Source organism: Ixodes scapularis, unplaced genomic scaffold, assembly GCF_016920785.2.
Source record: "Ixodes scapularis isolate PalLabHiFi unplaced genomic scaffold, ASM1692078v2 PGA_scaffold12__126_contigs__length_90152505, whole genome shotgun sequence".
Lineage (NCBI taxonomy): Eukaryota > Metazoa > Arthropoda > Arachnida > Ixodida > Ixodidae > Ixodes > Ixodes scapularis.
The window spans coordinates 10121159-10140638 of record NW_024609838.1 but is presented as its reverse complement, the minus strand read 5'-3'; the positions used below and the strand labels follow the sequence as shown (position 1 = coordinate 10140638).

General features: G+C 45.5%; 1 protein-coding gene across 4 annotated transcripts in view; it reads left to right on the top strand.

Annotated features, from left to right (window-relative positions):
• The window catches only part of LOC8033686 (cAMP-specific 3',5'-cyclic phosphodiesterase 4C), a 369069-nt gene that overhangs the window by 259069 nt on the left and 90520 nt on the right, over window positions 1-19480 (top strand). For all 4 annotated transcript variants that reach the window (XM_040498575.2, XM_029970554.4, XM_029970553.4 and 1 more), the window contains exon 2: window positions 11399-11593. In XM_040498575.2, coding sequence (XP_040354509.1) covers window positions 11399-11593 — 195 coding nt within the window. The remainder of the gene's footprint in view (window positions 1-11398; window positions 11594-19480) is intronic.

Sequence of the window (19480 nt, the reverse complement as noted above, 5' to 3'; positions counted from 1 at the left end):
TGTGACGAATTGCGCGGGCATATGTGTGCCCGTCATTATTACGGCGGGATTCAACGTTCTTACGAATTGCGCTATTTCCATAGCGCAAAACTTCAGCGAACGTAATCAAAGTGCAGCGGCTAAAAAGTACCTACCGATGAAAATGATCTGTTTGCCGCTAGGAGCGCACTTGTCGGGGCTTAAATTATGTCCGCACTTTCCCATGTAAACTAACGCTTTTAAGGCACTTTCGACTGCCCGCGAAAATTGGTTTCTCAACGTATCGCGCTACGATTTACTTCAGAGGTGCAAGTAAGTGATACATGTTTACAGGGAAAAAAGAGAGAATTTACCTTGTTAAACAAAATAAAAAAGAAAGAATCCTGTTTAGAGCAATATACGCCGCCACTTTGCAGACGATGCACGTGCAGTGAGAAGTGCTGCCGACAGATGGCGTACGCCGCGTTGAGGGAGCGCCGGCCGATCCGAGTGCGTTTTTGCGGGATCGTCCGCTATCATAACCCGAATCAGCCGGCGCACCCTCGATGTTGTGCACGCCATCTGTCGGCAGCACCTCTCACTGCGCGTGCATCGTGTGCAAAATGATGGCGTAGATTGCCCTAAGCAGGTTTCTATCTTTGTTTCTTTCTCTTTTTTTACTTTTATTGGTACAGTAAATGCACACCGATCCTGCGTTTTTTTTTTTCCCGCGCTATTCGTCTAGTGTGTGATTGAAAACCTACAAAAGCGACCAGCACCGTGACGATTCACTTTTAGCGCTGCCTGGTTGTCTCAGTTAAATCGTAGCGTCGGCCGCGTTCGGACTTCATCTGAAACGGAGCGCGGGCTCTACGCACGCGACGACAACGACACTCCACCATTCACTGCATGTAACACGATGTCGACACGAGTGACGTCACGCCCTGGAGGTGGTCTACGTAACCTCTGCCACCACGTGGCAACACGATGCGTGAGGACAATTATAAAAAAAAAAAAAATATACCACGCACGTTTTGTCGTCACGCGTGGCGTCACTAAAATTCCGAGAGAGGGGGGGGGGGGGGGGGGGGGGCGGAGGGGAGGGGAGGGGGTGTCCAATAATTATGACACGCTTCCGGCTCGTACGATATCGTATTCCGAGCTCGCGTGTGTGAATCTCCGCGACGCGAAAAACCGTTCCGAAGAGGGTTACAATTTCCCAAGTTGCGATTACGAGATCGAGATTGAGTTCCGCTTTACAACCGACGGGCGGTCAGAGCTTACCGCGTCGCTTCCGCTTTTGAATGCCTCCGGGGCTCTTCTTTCCCTTTCCCGGTCAAGGTCACACCGTGTGGTTTTCGTCCGGTTCTAAGGCATCCGAACTCTTTATTTTATTATTTCGTTTCGCATGCTCCGCTTCGTCGAGTACTCAAACATTCCCGCAGTTTTCCTATCGATTTAAAAAAAAAAATAAGAAAAAAAGTTACGTTAAGAGAAGGCACGGGCGCGAACGAATGGTATCAGTAAGCTTTTACCTAAAGTTGCATTCCGCGGACGTGATGACATTTGTGGACATGTCTCGAGCATGTTCTAACCATGTTTGGATCACACATGCTTGAGCATGTCCGCAGACCGTATCTGTACGACAAATGTGACCGTCGTACAAGGAAGAGACACGACTATAGCTCTTTCTTTTGTATGATGCTTTTTTTTTACTTTCTATTTAATAGATAAACGTCCATAGTTCTCGTCGATAGCCAAACGTGAATCTTACGGGATGGTTGCTGTACGTGGAGCTCCGCGCGGATAACATTTGGATCATTCGATCCGCATCTGCAGACTTCTTGTCCGCGCGCCAACCACATCCGCAATGTATCCGTATCCGCATGCTTTGTATCCGCGTCCGAACCGCATCCGCAAAATTCGGAACCGCATCCGACCCGCCAATCTGCGCATTCCTGTTATATCATAAAATGGAACGGGAATAAAAGAAAAGGCCGTCTGTATGGTACCTCATAAGCCGCTTGCTTACCCTTGCACAAAGAGCTCCTTGAGAATACAGAATGTAGGTAAAACAGCGCAGAACGACAAAAACTAGAAAGAAGGAACAAACTAGACGGGACAGGCGCTGTTTGTTCCTTGCTTCTAGTCTTCGTCGTTCTGAGCTGTTTTACCGACATTATATATAGCCTACACCAACTAGCCCAGCTTTCAACTTTGGTAAAACTCTTTGGGTCAGTGCACGGTGAAACTTATTCTATCGTATTTATATTATAAGCGAGCATCCTTCCAGAGACACTTGGCGTCGCTGGAAAGATGATCGCAGTTATGAGATCGCCCTGGGAGTCTGCGAGACACTGCCCAAAGAATACGCTGAAACGAAAAATTTAATTTTTTTTTATGTTCTTTCGTTTTCTTTTTTTTTTTTTTTAACACACGCTTCAAGCAGGCGCGTATTCTTTAATCATAAAAATGAAAAAAAGAACGGACAATTTAGTTGTGCCGTTTCAGGTATAGGTCGACCAATAAAAAAGTGACCATGAAATGAGTTTTCATCTTCTCCTTCTTGGCGTTTCGTCTTAAAACTCCAAAGTGAAACGAGTATTCACGCGGTCATGACGTATGGTATTCCACCGGTACGGGAAGCTCTCCCAGCAGTCTGATTGTCGGCGAGGATAGGCTTCCTGAATCCCCATGATGCGTTTGTCTCGCAAAGTAGCTTCAAATGCGCCATTTCAGTGTGCCCGTGGTCCGTGCCTCGTGCACGAGCCACGTGGTGGCACATGCACTGAAATGAGTGGCCCTTAGAAGCGAATGCTTGTAAGAAATGCAACCGTTCGCAACAGTAGTTGTAAGAAATGCCAAGTGTGAATTTCATCGAGGGACTTTAAGCCATCCGTGTTCCTTGCGTTTGATGCATTCGTCCGTACATGAGCTACAGCGACAGCCCTTTCAGCCTTCTTGCCGACGTGTGATTAATTTGGAGTGAGTTAGAAGAGGTACTTATTAAAGGAATGGATACGTCATGATATCTCGATTAAGTTGTTCAATCGTGACGGGGGAAGGGGATTAGGGTGAGCGAAGAAAACTCCTCGAAAATACATAGAAACAGTCGACAACGAAGATTTGCGGAAACACGCGTCTTCGCATTCGCGACCCCGTCAACCGCACCGCATTCCGACTCCCCGGGACATCGCCTTGTCACGTGCTCTGGCGGCGAGAGGAGGGAGGGGGGAGAGGCGTCGCCAAATAAACCACTCCACCAGGGGAGGATTTGGCGCGGCCGTCGTACTGTCAAATGCATGTGAGGAGAGTTTCCTGTATTTTCAAAGTAAAGTATTTGAGGGTAGGGTGAAGGGGCTACGTGTAATAGGCGATTCCTGATGAGCGGAATCAGCAAATCGAAAACGTGCATCTTGCTGCGCGGGTCTTTCGTCGATGTAAATAAGAGTAATGTCGAACTGTGAGCTCGGACGGTGTTGGTTTCGGAATGCGGTGACCACAAGCTCTTATCGTGCTTTTTAAGCGCACCACGGAAAGTGTCATTTGCGAGTGAAGATAGATGCCGCCACGGCACTCATTGGCCAAGAAACGCTGATCCAAATGTTCGCTGACGGATTTATTGTTGACGACGGAATACTTCCCAATGATGACGCAGTACTGGTGTCGCATACTGGTGTAATACGCCAAAACAACAGGGACAGACAAAACGAAGGTAGAACTAGACAGGACGCGGCGTAACTTTCAACTGAATTGTTTATTTAGAAGACAGAATTTCTGTCTTCTAAATAAACAATTCAGTTGAAAGTTACGCCGCGTCCTGTCTAGTTCTACCTTCGTTTTGTCTGTCCCTGTTGTTTTGGCGTATTACACCATGATGCAAAACCAACTAGCCCAACTAGCCATCCTCGTGTCGTATACGTCCGAATGACGCATAACTCGTGTCTAGTACGTGAGCTGGATCGACTGACGTGCTTTGGGTAGCGCGGATGTATCACGGTGAAAAGGCGGAGAGCTTTTGAAGAAAAGAGAATAAGAAATAGTCCGTTCTATCTTCACAATTTCGTACCGAAAAGCAGGTTTTTGGCCCTCTACTCTCGTCGACTAGTTTTATTCTAACCCACTAAACGATATGCGATTAGTAAAATTTAATCTAAAACCATTCATTCCAGCCCGGAATTATTTCAATTGTCCCCTAAATGCGTGGTAATTAAGAGGCGTGTACTGCACCACTGGTGAAGTTTCAGTTTTAAAGGGGTTCAGAAACGAAATGACTTGTGCCGTGACCTCTTTATCGCTTCAAAATCGTCCATCGAAAAGCGCAGCGCGTATCCCGCTCGTGACGTCAGTAGCTCTTGCGCGGCCAAGAATGCTGTAGTTGACCGCGTTGCTGCTTGGTGGCGTCAACGCGTGACAGTCTCGCCTAGTAGTAATATCCAAGGACAGTACGCCCTGTGGCCTATAGGGAGTATTCACTGGACGCCATATATGTGGGTGCTGTTTAGAGCGCATGCTCAGAACGAGCTCACATCAATAGGCTGCTAAGACCGGCACTCTTGACGGTGCGGAATGCACGTTGCAAAAGATCTGTGGAAGCTCGCCATCAGCACGCGCTCAGCATTCGCGCACACAGCTATGGCCGCCAGTGAATACTCCCTATTGGCGACGTGAGCGATCGAAAGCGTCGCTGTGGCCGGCCCGCGACAATTGGCTGAATGGTGACTGTGACGTGAGCAAAGGATGTCTCATCGACGGAAATAAGAGGAATGTAAGAACTTTAATTTTGACGGTGTTGGCAGTGTTGCTTTGAAAGCGCTATGATTTCAGGCTTCCACCATGTCCATTATAAACACCATCGAACTTGTTGTTCACAAGGTAATGACGTCACGAAAGGTAAACGAGCGAGGGCGCCACCATAACATCTCGCCGCTAATAGGGAATATTCACTCGACGTCATAGCTGTGTGCGCGACTGCTGAGCGCGTGCTGACGACGAACGTCCACACTCATAGTCTTTTCTATAGAGACAAAGCCTGGCAGATCGCCGCGAGAGGTGGCCGCCGAAATGGAAAAAAAATGGAGCGGCAGACAACGGATGAGAGGAGAGCCACGTGACTGGCGCCCCGCTGCGGCGAGACGCCGAAACACACTTCTCCCGGGCGAGCAAGTGTGTTTCGGGTCTTCGCCGCTGCAGAAGCTGTGCGCTGACGTCCAGGTTCCCCTAGAGTAACTGTATAGGCAAGCGGAGCATATACAGTTACTCTAGGTTCCCCCAAGGACCTTAGGTTCCCCGAGAAATAGCTCTTCGATGCTCTGTGCAAGCACATCCTCGCGTCCCGAATCTGCGACCGGGCACTCCATGGCGGGATTATGCTATATAACCCAAAAGACAATTTACGCAAAAAAAAAAGAGAAAGGACAAAAACGAAGGTAAAAAACGTTGGACATCCTGAGACACGGAGAAGCCGGATCTCTCAATAGATAAGTCTTGCACTGTATGCCATGTCTCTCGGTATCGTCTCGGCCTTTACGCCTTTTTTCGGCGCGTGTAAATATCGTAAAGAGGCGCCAACGCCCCGAGGGAGATATGGATCAGGCAGACCGGACTAGGGTTAGGACGCCTGGTGGCGTGACTGCAGCCACGACGTGACCGCGACGTCATGGATTAGAGAGGCTCGCAATGTAGGTCACGTTGACGTCATCTGTGGACGTTACGATATGATGGTAGGGATAAGCTGTGGGGCGAGAAAGATGGCCTATCGCCTAATGTAAACGTGTTCCAGTTGACGTCACTGCGATGTTTATGGCTTTAGGTAAACCTGTTTGGCTGTACTTCGGAGAACTGGACTCAACCTATATACGTACTTACATGTTACGCAAGAAAAGAACAAGAAAGAAAAAAACGTCAATCGTTGCTCAATTAGAAAGTAAATTAATTCGTTACTCGCTACTGCGACTCACATGGAGCGCGTTATTTGAGCTTGAATGTGACGCGGTATTTTCTTGTTACACTAAATTTGCCAGAGATGTTTGTTTTTTATGGAGCAGTGGTAGCTTTCAATATTTGTGGTCGTTAATAATTCTTTGCTTTTTAATGCGTTTATTCGGGGATTGCAATAGCTGTATCGACATTTGTTGTGCACATCGTTTTACGGTCTGTCTAACGTTTTCTTGTGCAAATTGCAGGCGCGCGCTAAATGGAGAACTAGGTTTGGAACTAGCGCCTGTCCTGTATACTTCTTGTCCTTGTTTTCTGTTGCGCTATTTTATATGTTTTACTAGGTTTGGTGCTCGTGTTTAGGTGTTCCCCTCCAGAAGTAACTAAATGTTGTTACACGTTACTTTATGAGAAAGTAACGAAAATGTTTTACTCGTTCATTTTCTTCAAAAAAACTACACTTTGCTTTGTTACAGAGAAAATTACGTTTACAATCCCCTGTAACGCCGAATTAGAGCGCAGCTCTTGAGGAGAAGGAGGGGAGGGTACGGAGAAGAGGCTATGCCTCTCCTCCTCTCCTGCTCGCCTCCCATTTAGGGGAAACTTTTCCGCTAAATTTAGCGGGGAGTTGTTCCCGTTAAATTTAGCGGGGAACTTTTTTTTGCAAAATTTAGCGGGGAAATTTACCCATAATGCACCGCGCGGTTACGCCGACGGTGACGGCGACGCCACTCAAGCTGGAAACGGGCGCCTAAGGCTGCGCTCTAAAAGTAACAAGATGCAAGTAATGCTTTACGTACAAGTCTGAGTCGAGCTTGAATCCCCCGTTTGTCAAGAAATAGGTTTATTTCGAAAGTCACGTGCTCAATTCATTTGTTGCCTAGGCTGAAATCACTGAATGTTTCGCAGAGTAGAGCATTCCGTACCGTTCGCCCACTTGACCGGAAGTATCGCCCCTCCCGAGCTTTCTGATTGGCGGATAGCGGTGGAGGAAGTAGCAGATAACGGCCATGCTGACGCCCGAAGAAAACAAAAACAACGAGAACGATAAGGACCCTTTCCTTTTCTTATTCTCCTTTTTTTTTTTTTTTATTTCACATTTCCGGAACGCTTATCTTAACCCCAGAGCCTTCTTGCCCCGAATAATGTATCTTAACCCTTAATGTATATCCAGGGCCTTCGTTTTCCCGTAATACTAAGAGCCCGTTTATATAATCTACTGACAGCTTCGCAGGGCATGGAATATGATGTTCACACATCTTGCATTCTGATTCGTCCTTCGCACTTATTGGCTGATAGCCCGATCTCATTGATTGTAGTAACACTATGCTTAAGACAACCGCCGGGTCCTGCATTTTTTTTTCTTTTTTTTTTAGTACCTGTGATCACAACTGTTCATTGGACGATTGCGGTGGTACTGCTGTCGGCACGACGCATGCGCAGTCGGGTCACCTCACGCCATTTCGGTTTCCGCGCACGCGCACTGCTTCCACGTGCCGTGGGCAAAGGCGGGCTTATTTGTAGGCGTTGGCCTGTAGCTAGGCCTGATTATTTTTTTTAAACACCGGCGTATTTCGGTTGGACGTCTCGTGACGAAGCTAAAAACGGGAAATATCGTCTAAAAAAATCGATTTATTTGTTTTATTTTTGAGCCGAATTTGTTGCCACAGTACTTAAAAGTAAGAGATGTCACAAAAGGGGAAAACAACTGAGGCTTTGTACACCTTTAGTCAACGTTAATAAATGCTGCCACGGCGATAGTAATTGAGGTTCATTATTTTTGAGGATATCAGTGGGCTCGTGAATTGACGATTTTTGAGTGTGTGTGTGTGGGGGGGGGGGGGGGGTGTGCGTGCGTGCGTGCGTGCGTGCGTGCGTGCGTGCGTGCGTGCGTGCGTGCGCGCGCGCGCGCGCGCGCGTGTGTGTGTGTGTGTGTGTGTCTGTATGTGTGTGTGTGTGCGCGCGCGCGCGCGCGCGTGTGTGTGTGTGTGTGTGTGTGTGTGTGTGTGTGTGTGTGTGTGTGTGTGTGTGTTTTGCGCTGGCAGCTCTAACTTAAGTCTCGGAATCACCACAAAAACGCGAGAAGTTCATTGTGTTTTCTCAATTCAGTTTTCTTTTTTTTTTTTTTATTGAAACTTGAGGAAAGACTTACAGAATTTACGTTTTACTGTGGAAGTGGCGGGACTTTCGAGGTGAACAAAACTTACACCCTTCACCACCTCTCCCAAAAAAGTGGAACAGTTCCAGCGAACCCAAGACAGGTTGACGTCGAACCAAACCCGTAGCCCAAGACGCCCTTGAAAACTAAACCGATAGCGATGAATGCATCTCCGTTCCCCAGGCGAAGAGACGAGCTCTCCAAGGTGTCTTCCAAGAACCATAGCAACCTCTGAATAGACCCTGGAAGAATGCACAGTTCACGAGACAACACGTTTAACGAAACTCTGGGGGGAGAAGTTTCGAAGAAATATAGCCGTTGTTATAGGGCGGAAACATTAATCAACCGGTGTTTTTCGGTTTTAATCGGGTAGAAAATATTCTAATACTGTTGAAATTTGGACTAGTTGAAGCATGTTTACGGGTAAAACAGCGCGAACAAGGACACAGGACAGAGAAGATGTACACAGACGGAGCGCTGAATATTCGACCACCGGTGTTTTTCGGTTTTCACCGATTTTGTATTCTCGTCACCGGCGGATGTTTATCGGTGTTTTTCGGTTAAAACCGGAAAGTACACAGCCTACTTATGGCTATCGTGTACCGAAACTTTGTCGCTGGATGATTGCCATTTCTTTTTTTCTTTTTTTATTCGCGCGTTTTGTAATTCTATTGTTTGTTACCGTCGGATGAACGTATTCCTCAACCGCAATCCTTGCTATATATTTGATTACAAATTACGGATGCTACGTGCAACTGGCGGTACCTTATCATACCCAAGGTGTCACCGATTGTTTGAGCCAGGCGGTAAAGTAACGTTATCCAGGCACGCGGCAGGCGGATACATTTCGTTATGAAGAGGTTTCTTTGTTTTTCTATCGAACTTTCACATCCAAAACTACTTCTGTGGCTCTTTTTTCTGACAGCTACTCTTGTTTCGAGTGGCTTATCTGTACGTGAAAAAAATACGGGATAAGCGAGAGAAATATGGGGCCTACAAAAAGCCTGTATCTTTCTGTCACAGCAGAAATTCTTCCGAACAGGTGTGAAATCAGTAGAACTCGAGACCGAATGCAACGAAGAGTGCATCAGTAAGCTCACTTGACGCGGCAAAGTGAAGTGCTCTGGAGGGTTTGTTGTATCGTATGATATCGGATTCTTGTGACTTGGGCAAAACATGATCGCGCGTGATGTTTTCAGCCCGGGAAACTTTTGTAGCAGATTTTGAGTAATCCGTCGCTTCGGTGATAAAAAGAGATTATCATCACCATCCCCCTGAGCGTGCATTGACGTAACTGTTAAATGGTTTCTCTGAAGAACAAAGGCCTGCATTGAAAGCGTATTGTGTCAGTTGGGTCGGTGCTTACTGATGCTTACTGATGAGGGATAAGCAATCGAACAGATACCGAGTAAATTAATCGGAGTGTGTTGCTATCTTTCCTCAAGAGCAAACAAGTTGCTCCTGCTTGCCAAAAGTCTTGATCCTTTGTTCGATTCTTCGGCGCCCTGGCAGCTGGCAGTTCTTAAGCTAGCTTGTTGCAATGCTTGCTTCTAAATTACACACACTAGGGATAACTCTCGATACCGTATCACATTTAAGGCTTTAAGATTGTTTGGGAAGTCACACGGAGCCCGCGTGTTCGTTGCTGGAACACTTTGCCTTATGATAAAAGTGCTTCAAGTATGGCCAGGGTATGTCTAGGCTGGTATGGCACGGGCAGCTTTTACGCGCCTCAAATTGTTCTATAGCATGATGTAGGTTAGTTGTAGCGGGACCTTCATATATTCAGTCAGTCTTGGGGGATCGGTGGCCGAATGCGCTAGCGAACTCCAGCTCGGAGCACGTGGAGCGAAAGCTGCCGCCGCAGGACCCAGGGATCCTGGCTTCAATCCCCACCCCTGCCCGTTATTTCGATCCGGATGAGCATCGTACCGGCGTGCGGTCGTGTATCACTGCTGCGTGGTGCACGTTAAAGACCCCAGGATAGTGGTTGTACTGCTCTGGCTTAATTTCTCATCTACAGCTGAGAGACAAATCGCCCGTTGAAACAGACTAAGTTCCGGCTGTATATACGCATACCCCCACCTTTTTATTTTTTTTTTTTTTTTTATTTTCAATCAGTCTTGTATTTTGTGTACTCTGTATTGTTTGGTTTCCTTGTTTTCATAATTTTTTTTGTGGTTGGGAAGATGCCGTAGCTTTGAGTTCGTAACTTTCAGCTGAATGCATTTTTTTCTTTCCCCGTCCATATACAGATGAACTGTAAGGGACCAGTGCCTCGTCAAGTTTCTTAGCCTCGTGCTGGCCCCCTTTTCGGCCCCTGCCCGAAAGGAAGTAAACAAAATGATGTTCTCTGCTTGCAGTGATTGGTGCTTTCCTCCTCCCAACTGGCATCTTCTCTGCACGGTTCGCTCTGCTAAAAGTGGATCGAGGAAGGGCTTTTGGGAGGAGCTTAATTGTCCCGCTGTTTAAACTGAAGCAGCTACAACTAAGTCCACTTATATTGTCCGAAACTTTAAAGTGCCCGCAATCCTGTGCACGCCAAGCATGTCGGGTTCGTGGAACACACTGTCACCAATTCAAGTACCATGAAGCGAGGGTCACACTGCCAATACATGGAACAAAAAGACACATTGCAGACGCTGTTCGAAGCGTGTTTCTTCCACGTATGACAACCCCGTCACACTGGTCGCACAAAAACCATCTGCAGGCATGACTAAAGCACACATGTGCATGAAGGAAACGTGCTTCGAACGCGATTGAGACGTGTGGGCAGGCAATTCCTCCATCATGTTTGCAGCGAACGCCGCGTCCTTTGTATGATGTATAGACCAACACGCGGCCCTGACGTCACGCAGCTGCGGTGGCGCTGTCGACGGCATTGCGCATGCGCAGACGCTTCCCTTCACGCGAATTCGGTTTCTGCGCACACGCAGTGCCCACACCTGGTTTGGGCAAACGCCGGCTTGTTTGTAAACAGCGTGTCGGTCTAGCAAGTCGTCTGCTTCTTTTGCAGGAGTTGCGGTGACGTCAGAAAGACGCTGAGCTCCGATTGGCTCTAATTGAAGACTAGTGGGTAGACCTCAAAACAAGCTGCCTTGAAGTCTACCCACTGCTCTTCATTCAGAACCAATCAGAGCTCGGCGTTCCAACGTCACCACAATCCCCCCCAAAAGAAGCAGACGAACTTGCGCTCCACAAGTTCGTCTGCTTTTTTCCGCCGTGTGAAAGCGGCCTTGTGAAAGCGGCCTTGGTAGAGAAAATGAAAAGTGAAACGCGCAGAATGCGGTGAAGCCCTGGAATCATGTAACTGATTGGTGGCGCCCTCTTCTCTCCCGTGGACAGTTTCGACCTGGAAGATGGGCCTGGAGGCGGTCCCGGGGGCCGAGCCCTCCTCGAGGCTTCCAGCCCTTCCTCTTCGGGACTGGTGCTGTCCAACTTCCCACCGCAGCGCAGGGAGTCCTTCCTCTACCGATCGGACTCCGAGTTCGAGATGTCGCCAAAGTCCGTCTCCCGACACTCGTCCATCGGCAGCGAAGCGTGAGTGGCCCACGTCTTCCCTCGTGCATGTGTATGTTACTCGGGGACCGATGATACCTAGGGCGGGGCAATTGATCAATTAGCATTTCTATTAATCAATTATTGCTTTAATTTGCGATCTTTCTTTAATTTTGTGGAGAAGGTGAAAATGCTTACTTTACTACTGGTGGCCATCTACGTATTTTTAGGGGGCACCACCGTTGTATTCCACGAGAATGCACTAGCATTCCCTAGCATTGTAAGTCAAAGCAATGACTAGGTTTAATAATAGTGTAGATTATTTTCTTCTTAAAATGTTTTGCACCTGTGTGTGCGTGTTTTTTTTCTTTTCTTTTATGGGCGGTACAGTTTTAGATTTTAAATGAGACGGCGTTTTTCGCCATGAATAACATAAAAAGAAGTAAAATCTAAAAATCTGTAGCTTTGAGACTTTCTTCAGACACTATGCATAAATAAAGGTCAACGCTGCCGGCTCATTGATTAATTAATTGACTAAAGTGTAGCGATAAATTGGGTTAGATTTTCGAATCGACGCCCAGTCTTAGTGATACCTGTATGGTCTAATCCAAACAATCGACTTCAGCGTGCCGTCATCTTTATCAAACGGGCTGTGCCATGATGTGAATGTGAAGCGCATTCCGCGAGCATGCGCACTAGCTTTGTTCAGTGAAATGCCATAAGCCACAGTCCAGTGACTTTCGCCGTGGCGCCTTAATTGACTCAGCCAGTGGAAAAGGGGGAAGCGGTAGTGCGCTCAGAAAAGTCACATCCCTTCGGCCATGTTCGTTATAACAGTAATACCGTATTTTCCGGACCCGCGGAAAATTACGCCAAAATAATAAATAAAAATTTGGCAATGCATATTTGGCATATTTTAATTTTTAATAAAAATTAAAATATGCCAAATATTTTAATTTTTAATAAAAATTAAAATATTCCAAATATTTTAATTTTTGATTATAATTCTATTATAATCTTTTATTTCCCATCTACATTAATGGTGGAGCTCGAAGGAAAAAGCTGTGAAATACAGCTTGACGAGGCCCCTCGAACCCCTACGTAGGCACAACAACGAAAATGCAGGAAAGAAAAATGCTATTTTATGCGAAAGTACAAAACAGGTGGATAGTATACGCACATAACACGCAAATAAAAAAAAAAAGATTGAATAATCCTGGAAATAATAAACAAACCGCCAGATCACTGGTATTTTACTCGAACTAAATACAGGGGCGGACTGTACAAGGATTAAATTTACGGCTTCATTCACTGTAATAAGACCCGAAGGATGTTATGGAAAGACTATAGCGATGTTTATTTATATATTCATACACACCTTGTGGGCGAATGCGGGAGGCATCTGTCAAGGTGTTTTGCGTAGGATAATTTTTTTTTACGTTCGGATTAGCATATCTACGGCGTACGGACTAACTAAGCAATTTTTACTATTATTTGCCGTTTCTTTTTAATTACGTGCTGCTTTTTATCTTTATTTTCTTTGTATTTAAAACAAAGAACGCATTCGAATCAGTAATAAAACATATCAAAGATTGTCCCTTTAAAGCTGTGTTTTGCGAAATAAATTTTAGCTGTGTTTGGAGATTCGTGTTGAACCCGTCCCTTTTCCCCATTCTCGAGAAATTAAAAAAAAAAAAAAAAACAATGTCAAGCAAGAAAGGTTTTTTTTATAAGACTGAACTCGAGCGAAAAAGAAGTGCTCTTCTGAGCAAACCCGAGCGTCCTGTTGCCATAAAATCAGTACGACGCAAAATAAAGAAACGAGAACTCTAAATGTAATATCCCATTGCAACCAAGTTAGAACTCGAAAAAAAAATCGAATAAGGTTTTCATTTTAATTATCAAACACAATCGAGCCGTTTTTTCTTCTAGCATGGCGGAGTTTCAGCGACAAAAAGCTGTTAATTAAACTGTACCTTACATTTACGGTAATTCTCTCTTCCAGATCATTCTCACTGATCGGACGAATCGATCATTCAATCTGTCATGTCGAAAACTACATCCAGTGGTAAAGCTACCACGATGTCCTAACTACAGCGATCTAGATCAAATAAATATAATTTAAATCAAAGAAATTTCATATTGAAAACTCGAAGTTCTGCTTGGGTTACGCAAGAAGGCGTTGCAAAACGCGTGTAGACTTCCGCGATCTAGTCGATGCGCAACCCCAGTCGGGCCTTTATCGCAAGTAACGTTATCTCTGGGCACACTATGATAACCGCGAACGACGGGTCGGACGTCCGCCGTTATCATAGTGGAATATAGTCAACCGCCGCTTACCCCATAACCATTTTCGAAGCGACACGTACTCTGTCGACAAGAGGCCCGTTCACACTCTTGATACCGAGTACGACTAAAGGCCCGTTCACACCCTTGCGACTGCTTGCGACCTCTTAAAACCTGGGTTCCTTAAAACTTCTTAAACCAGAGAACACGCTGGCGCCATCTATTGGGAAGCAGTGTAAACTCGGCGGTCCGGCATATTTTTTTTTATTTCTCGCGCAATATCCTCTTTTTTGGCTCGAAAAGCTTTTGTCAATGTTATAAACGAGCCTTTCTATGGGTATTACACACATTTGACCTCGGAAATCCCGCAAAACCTTTGCTTTTGTGAAATGCAGTTCTAGGGTCACCGCATAGATGGCGCCACAATGTCAGTGTGTTCCCTCATTCTAGAAACATTTAAGAAGTTGTAAGAGATCTCGTCTCTCTCAGTCGTACTCGGTCGCAAGAGTGTGAACGGGCCTTTAAGCCTCTTGCGATCTCTTAGGACCAGCTCCGCTACAGCGCATCCGGTCCTAAGAAGTCGCAAAAGGCGTAAAAACCGGTCTGGTCTCTCTCGGTCTTACTCGGTCGCAAGAGAGTGAACGGCGCTAAAGCCTTATCGAAGGCCGCTCTGTTTAGCGCTGGTTTCGCCGCTTCGTTGGTATTGGTATTGGTATTTATTGCGTGCCCAAAACATCCTGAAGGCTTTGATATTCGTGCATATAACAGTCACAAATGAGTTCAACATGCAAAGACGTGATATACAGGAGTGACACATCAGTCATAATAAAACAAATTACAGATACCTTCGTGGTGACCTCAACCGACCGATAGGCGAACTATGAGGGTGCTCAGCGATTTTTTTTTTTTTTTATTTTTAAGTATAAAATAATTGAAAAACAAATTGTGAACAACTTGCTAGCCATAACGGATGTCACAGATTGCAAAAAAAAAATACTAATTCGCAAAATTCGTTACCTAGAGTTGACTAATTAACTTTTCATATAGTGAAACGAAGCGTATGGTCCCAACTCGAAACTTGCTGAGCGTCTTCGAAAATTCCTGTGTCATTAAATTTTAGGAAGAATTTAAGTACGCATGAAGTGTGAGGTGCGCTAATGAAGCAAGTATAGAAAGCGGAAGGCTGGCGATGCGGAAACGTGGATGATAAGAAAGTTATCTTCGGCACTCCTTTTTAACGCATGGTCGGAATAGGACGCTAAACACACCAGCCTAAAAGGGGTGTGTTTAGCGTCGGTACAACTGCGGTAGCAAGATGGCGTCCCGACAGTTTGCTAGTACCAACTGCGTTGTGACAGCGGCGAGGCGGGACGCGAGAGATAAGATTCCAGACTCGCGGTCCCCGCCCGCTACGCGGTTTAACGACCTGCCGGAGAGACCCCAATAAAGAAACCCTATAGACAATACAGTGCCACCATATCTTATCTGGGTAGTCTCTAAAACGGTATACACTCACGTACACGCAACCGAAGCCAAAGGGTCCTCTCTTGCGCCGAGAAACGCGATCGCCTGACGTCGTGACGGCAAAGCAATGGTTTCGCCCATACGGGAAGTGACGACATTCAAGATGGCGGCGCCCTTGTGCAAAAGGTCTACGCTTCGTTTCAGCTTACTTCCGGGTGCAGCCGATGAGCTGATGGGACCGATCAAACAGTGTCAAACACGCCCATCACTGCGTCTTTCGTGTACATGATTGGTTTAGCGATGATGAAACACGCAAAGAAGCACGAAGCTGTTTGATTGGTTGTTTGATTGGTTCATCGGTTCGTAGCGTCGGCTGAGGCCAGACTTGGAAAGATACTCGCGGAAATTCCCAAAAAAACAGAACCATTTTTTTTTTTTTTTTTTTTTTGGGGGGGGGGTGGGTATTTAAATTATGCATTGCAGAAGGCTCAAACTCCGTAAGAAAGTTATGCTAGCGGTCGGGTTCAGAACGCCAAAGTTTGATAACAGCTCGTTACTTGGATGAAGAGATAATTGAGAAAAACGAAATTTCACTGCGAGCCGAGGTCCACCTAAGCCTAATTCCATCAAAACAAGAAATGACTATGTGGACGCTTAAACATCTATTTCAGAAAAAAACAAAAAAACAAAAAAAAAACTTGTCATCAAGAAAGAAAACAATATTGTTTTTTGGCTGTCAAGTGTTTTTCACTGATATAAATCCCACAAGCGAACACAGTGTCAGTTCTCCGTTTTGACTATATAAGGCTTAGTTGGGCGTCGGCTCGTAAAGAAATTCGATTTTTTTCTCAATTATCTGTGAATTCAGGTCACTTCATGTTATCAAACTTGCGCCGTTTTATCCCCACCACTAGCGTCACATCCTCTCGGAGTCTGAGCTTTCTGCGATGCATACTTCGTTTACCCGGGCCGGAAAACACGGTTCTCTTTTCTCGGGAACTCCCTGTATAGCCACCGACAGTTCCAGAAACGCGGGGCTTGGCGAGTCCCACGCACCCCATTGTCGCTCCCCAACGAACGAGACAGCGTCATTAGCCGATAAGAAGGTCGAAGAATGAACCACGAAACAAGCAGCGCGAACATGTTAAAACGCTCTCCGGTTCTTGAGTTGTCGGAGACTATATCACTCTAAGAATTCCGGTGCGTCTACTCTCTTTCTCACAAAGCACTTTGGGGAGCCAATTGCTGCAATCTACGGAAGGAACTCGGTAATTAACGTGACTAATGGCGAATTCCACTGGGCCTTTCGGAGCGCGCCGGGATCAGTTGACCAGATCCGGTATTTGGGCTGAAAATGAGCGTTCGTTAATGCCTGGTTTATTTCTGAAAAAAAAATTAATAAATAAAAACCTGTTCTTTTTTTCTATTTCTGAGGGGGGGGGGGGGGGGGGGTCATTGTATATTTAGACTTAAAGTATATATACAATTTACGCTGTGACGTTGAGCATGACGTTTCACGTACGAAGCGTGCCCAGTGTCGCTGATTCAGTGTCGTCATTCGACGAGCTCCCTCTGTGGATGAAGGAAAGCAACATGAACGGAAAAAAGGACGAGGACAGGATTTCAATATTTGTTTTAAAGAGAGAGAGAGAGAAAGGGGGATGGGGAGGAGGAACCGCGTCAAACTGGAAAGTGTGGAGTGGAGTTGTAAGGAAACACTCGTGAATTCTAAAGGCCGCTTCGCACACTTCCGTTTGCTTAGGACCGAGTGCGTGTGGCCTCTTACGACGAGATGACACGCTGGCGCAGTCTGTGAAGTGACCCTGGAACTGATTTTCACTAGAAGCGAACGTTTTTTAGGCATTTTCAAGTTGAAATGGCCGTTTATAATACTGTCAAAAGTTTTTTTTTTATTTTTTTTTTTAAGAAATATGCGAAAACTGAAGGTGTTCCACGACAACCTGGAACCAGACTGTTCTATTGTCGTAGGAGGTTTTGAGGCACATGGTCGTGAGCAGTCGCAAGTGTGTGAACCATCCTTTAAACTTTGACTAACATAAATTGCTACGCCAAGCAGGGGCGGATCCAAGGGGGGAGGGGGGGAAGGAGGGGGGGGGGAGGACGGGGGCGGCTGCGTCCCCCCCCCCCCCTAAACAAAGTCGACCTCCCCCCCCTCCCCCCTTTCCCAGAGGGCAGTCTGACATGGGTGGACCCCCCGGTGCACACGAACGAATTGGAGAATAGTATCTTTGCAAATTTCCGCCCCCCCCCCCCCCCCCAAAAAAAAAAAAAAAAGAGGAGTTCTGGATTCGCCCCTGACGCCAAGACGCCTCCACGTACGGCTTCCCTTGCAGAGAGGCTAGATTTATTGTACGATATTTTTTTTTTCCATTCGTGGAGAATAACCCGACGAAAAGCGCTGGAAAAATTAGAGCACAACTTTTCCCACAATATTAACGCCATCACACGATTGGTGCCGTTTCCAGGCAGTTCTCAAAATACTTTCACGCCCTTTATACCGAAGATTTAAAAAAAAAAAAGAATTAAAAGTAGCAAGGAAAGCCTGGGTACAAAGAGAGAGCAGAAAACAAAAAATGCAATCAGTCCCTCAAGGGGGCAATAATACGTGAAGGCATTTACGCTTTCTTGGAACATACATAAAAAAAAAAAAAACATTTAGACAAGAAAACCGCGATTAAATTTGATAGCGTAAGTTTCCCAAATTGGTTGTCCAAACTGCTGAAAAAAAATGCTACAGACCGAGCCACAACAGACTCAGCAGTAAGCTACACAGACGCCGGAGCAAACCCAGGCGACACTCAAACATAATGTGGTTTTAATGTCGTTGCGTTTTACTGTTTAATCGGCCAACATGAAAAAAGACAAATACATAAATGTTCTACTTCACAGATGTCTAGATGCCTCGCAAGAGACGAGGAATTAACAAAACAATTCAAGCGAATAGCATTAGACAGCATCTTATTTCTGAAAGAGAGTTCCGGTCGCTGATAGATATAATAATAATAATAATAATAATACGTCTTTGTTCACCATATGCATAAAATACACATGGTAGGATGGGGAAAGAGAACTGTTTAAGAAGCTTGACTGGCTCCCAGCCCCGAACAGGTAAACGGAGGTGACAAAAGTATACTGGAATATTTTACAAAAGCAAAGCATGGCAGTTCCTTGGGGGTAAAATTAAAAGCAAAAGGATCAACAAAAAGTAATCTGGAAACGCAATATCGGTTGGGCATTATACTCTCGTATATATATATACAGCAGTGTCCCAAATATGCTGAATTATGCATACATTATGAGAATATTTAAACCTAAAGAATTTGAGGGCAAATACACCCGAGTAAGCAAAAAAAACAAAGCTCACGTGCGCTACAATCGAGTACATTAAAATTGGAACAAATGAGAGGGTCCTAATTACGTGGGCAGGGTCCTTTCAATCGTTTGAGGGCCATAATATGTGCGAGATATTTTTGCAGCAGGGTTGAAAGTTGGGCTAGTTAGCAGCAGTTTACGATAAAATAGAAAGCGCGCAAAAAAACGAGGACGAAGAAGAGAGGACACGCAGGACAGACAAGCTCTTACTCGCAGCTGAAGTTTTATGAAAACTTGGGAAAAGTTTTAATAACACTTAAGTTGCCATTAAGCACTTGTCTGTCCTATGTGTCCTCTCCTTTTCGTCCTTGTTTTTTTTGCGCGTTTTCTATTTTATCATGAGATATTTTTGCTATGCGGAAGTGAGACGAGTGAAATGTGTTAATGGTTTTAATGGATATTAATGTTAATAAGAAACTATCCATCTCAGATAGGGAAAAAATGAATGTTTAAAACAGCCCTTAAATGGGCGGGGATGATGGAGGATGCGACTATTTTTATTGCGAGTAATTCTAGATGCACCAGGAGTTAGGTAAGCTATTTTATATATGATGATAACAGATTTGGAACTGATGAGATGGTTTATAAAGAAGGTAATGGAAGCACAAGAGGAAGCAAATACTCACTAAGCCATCCTACGCCCCAAAAATGAAGCTGTGGAGGAGCACGGATGAGAAGAAGAAAAAAATATGGGAGTAAAAACGGCAGAAAAGAGAAAGGGTAACCAAGAGAGTGAGACGAAAAGGAGAACAGGGCGGGTGTTGTTATACTTGCCAGCACTAACGA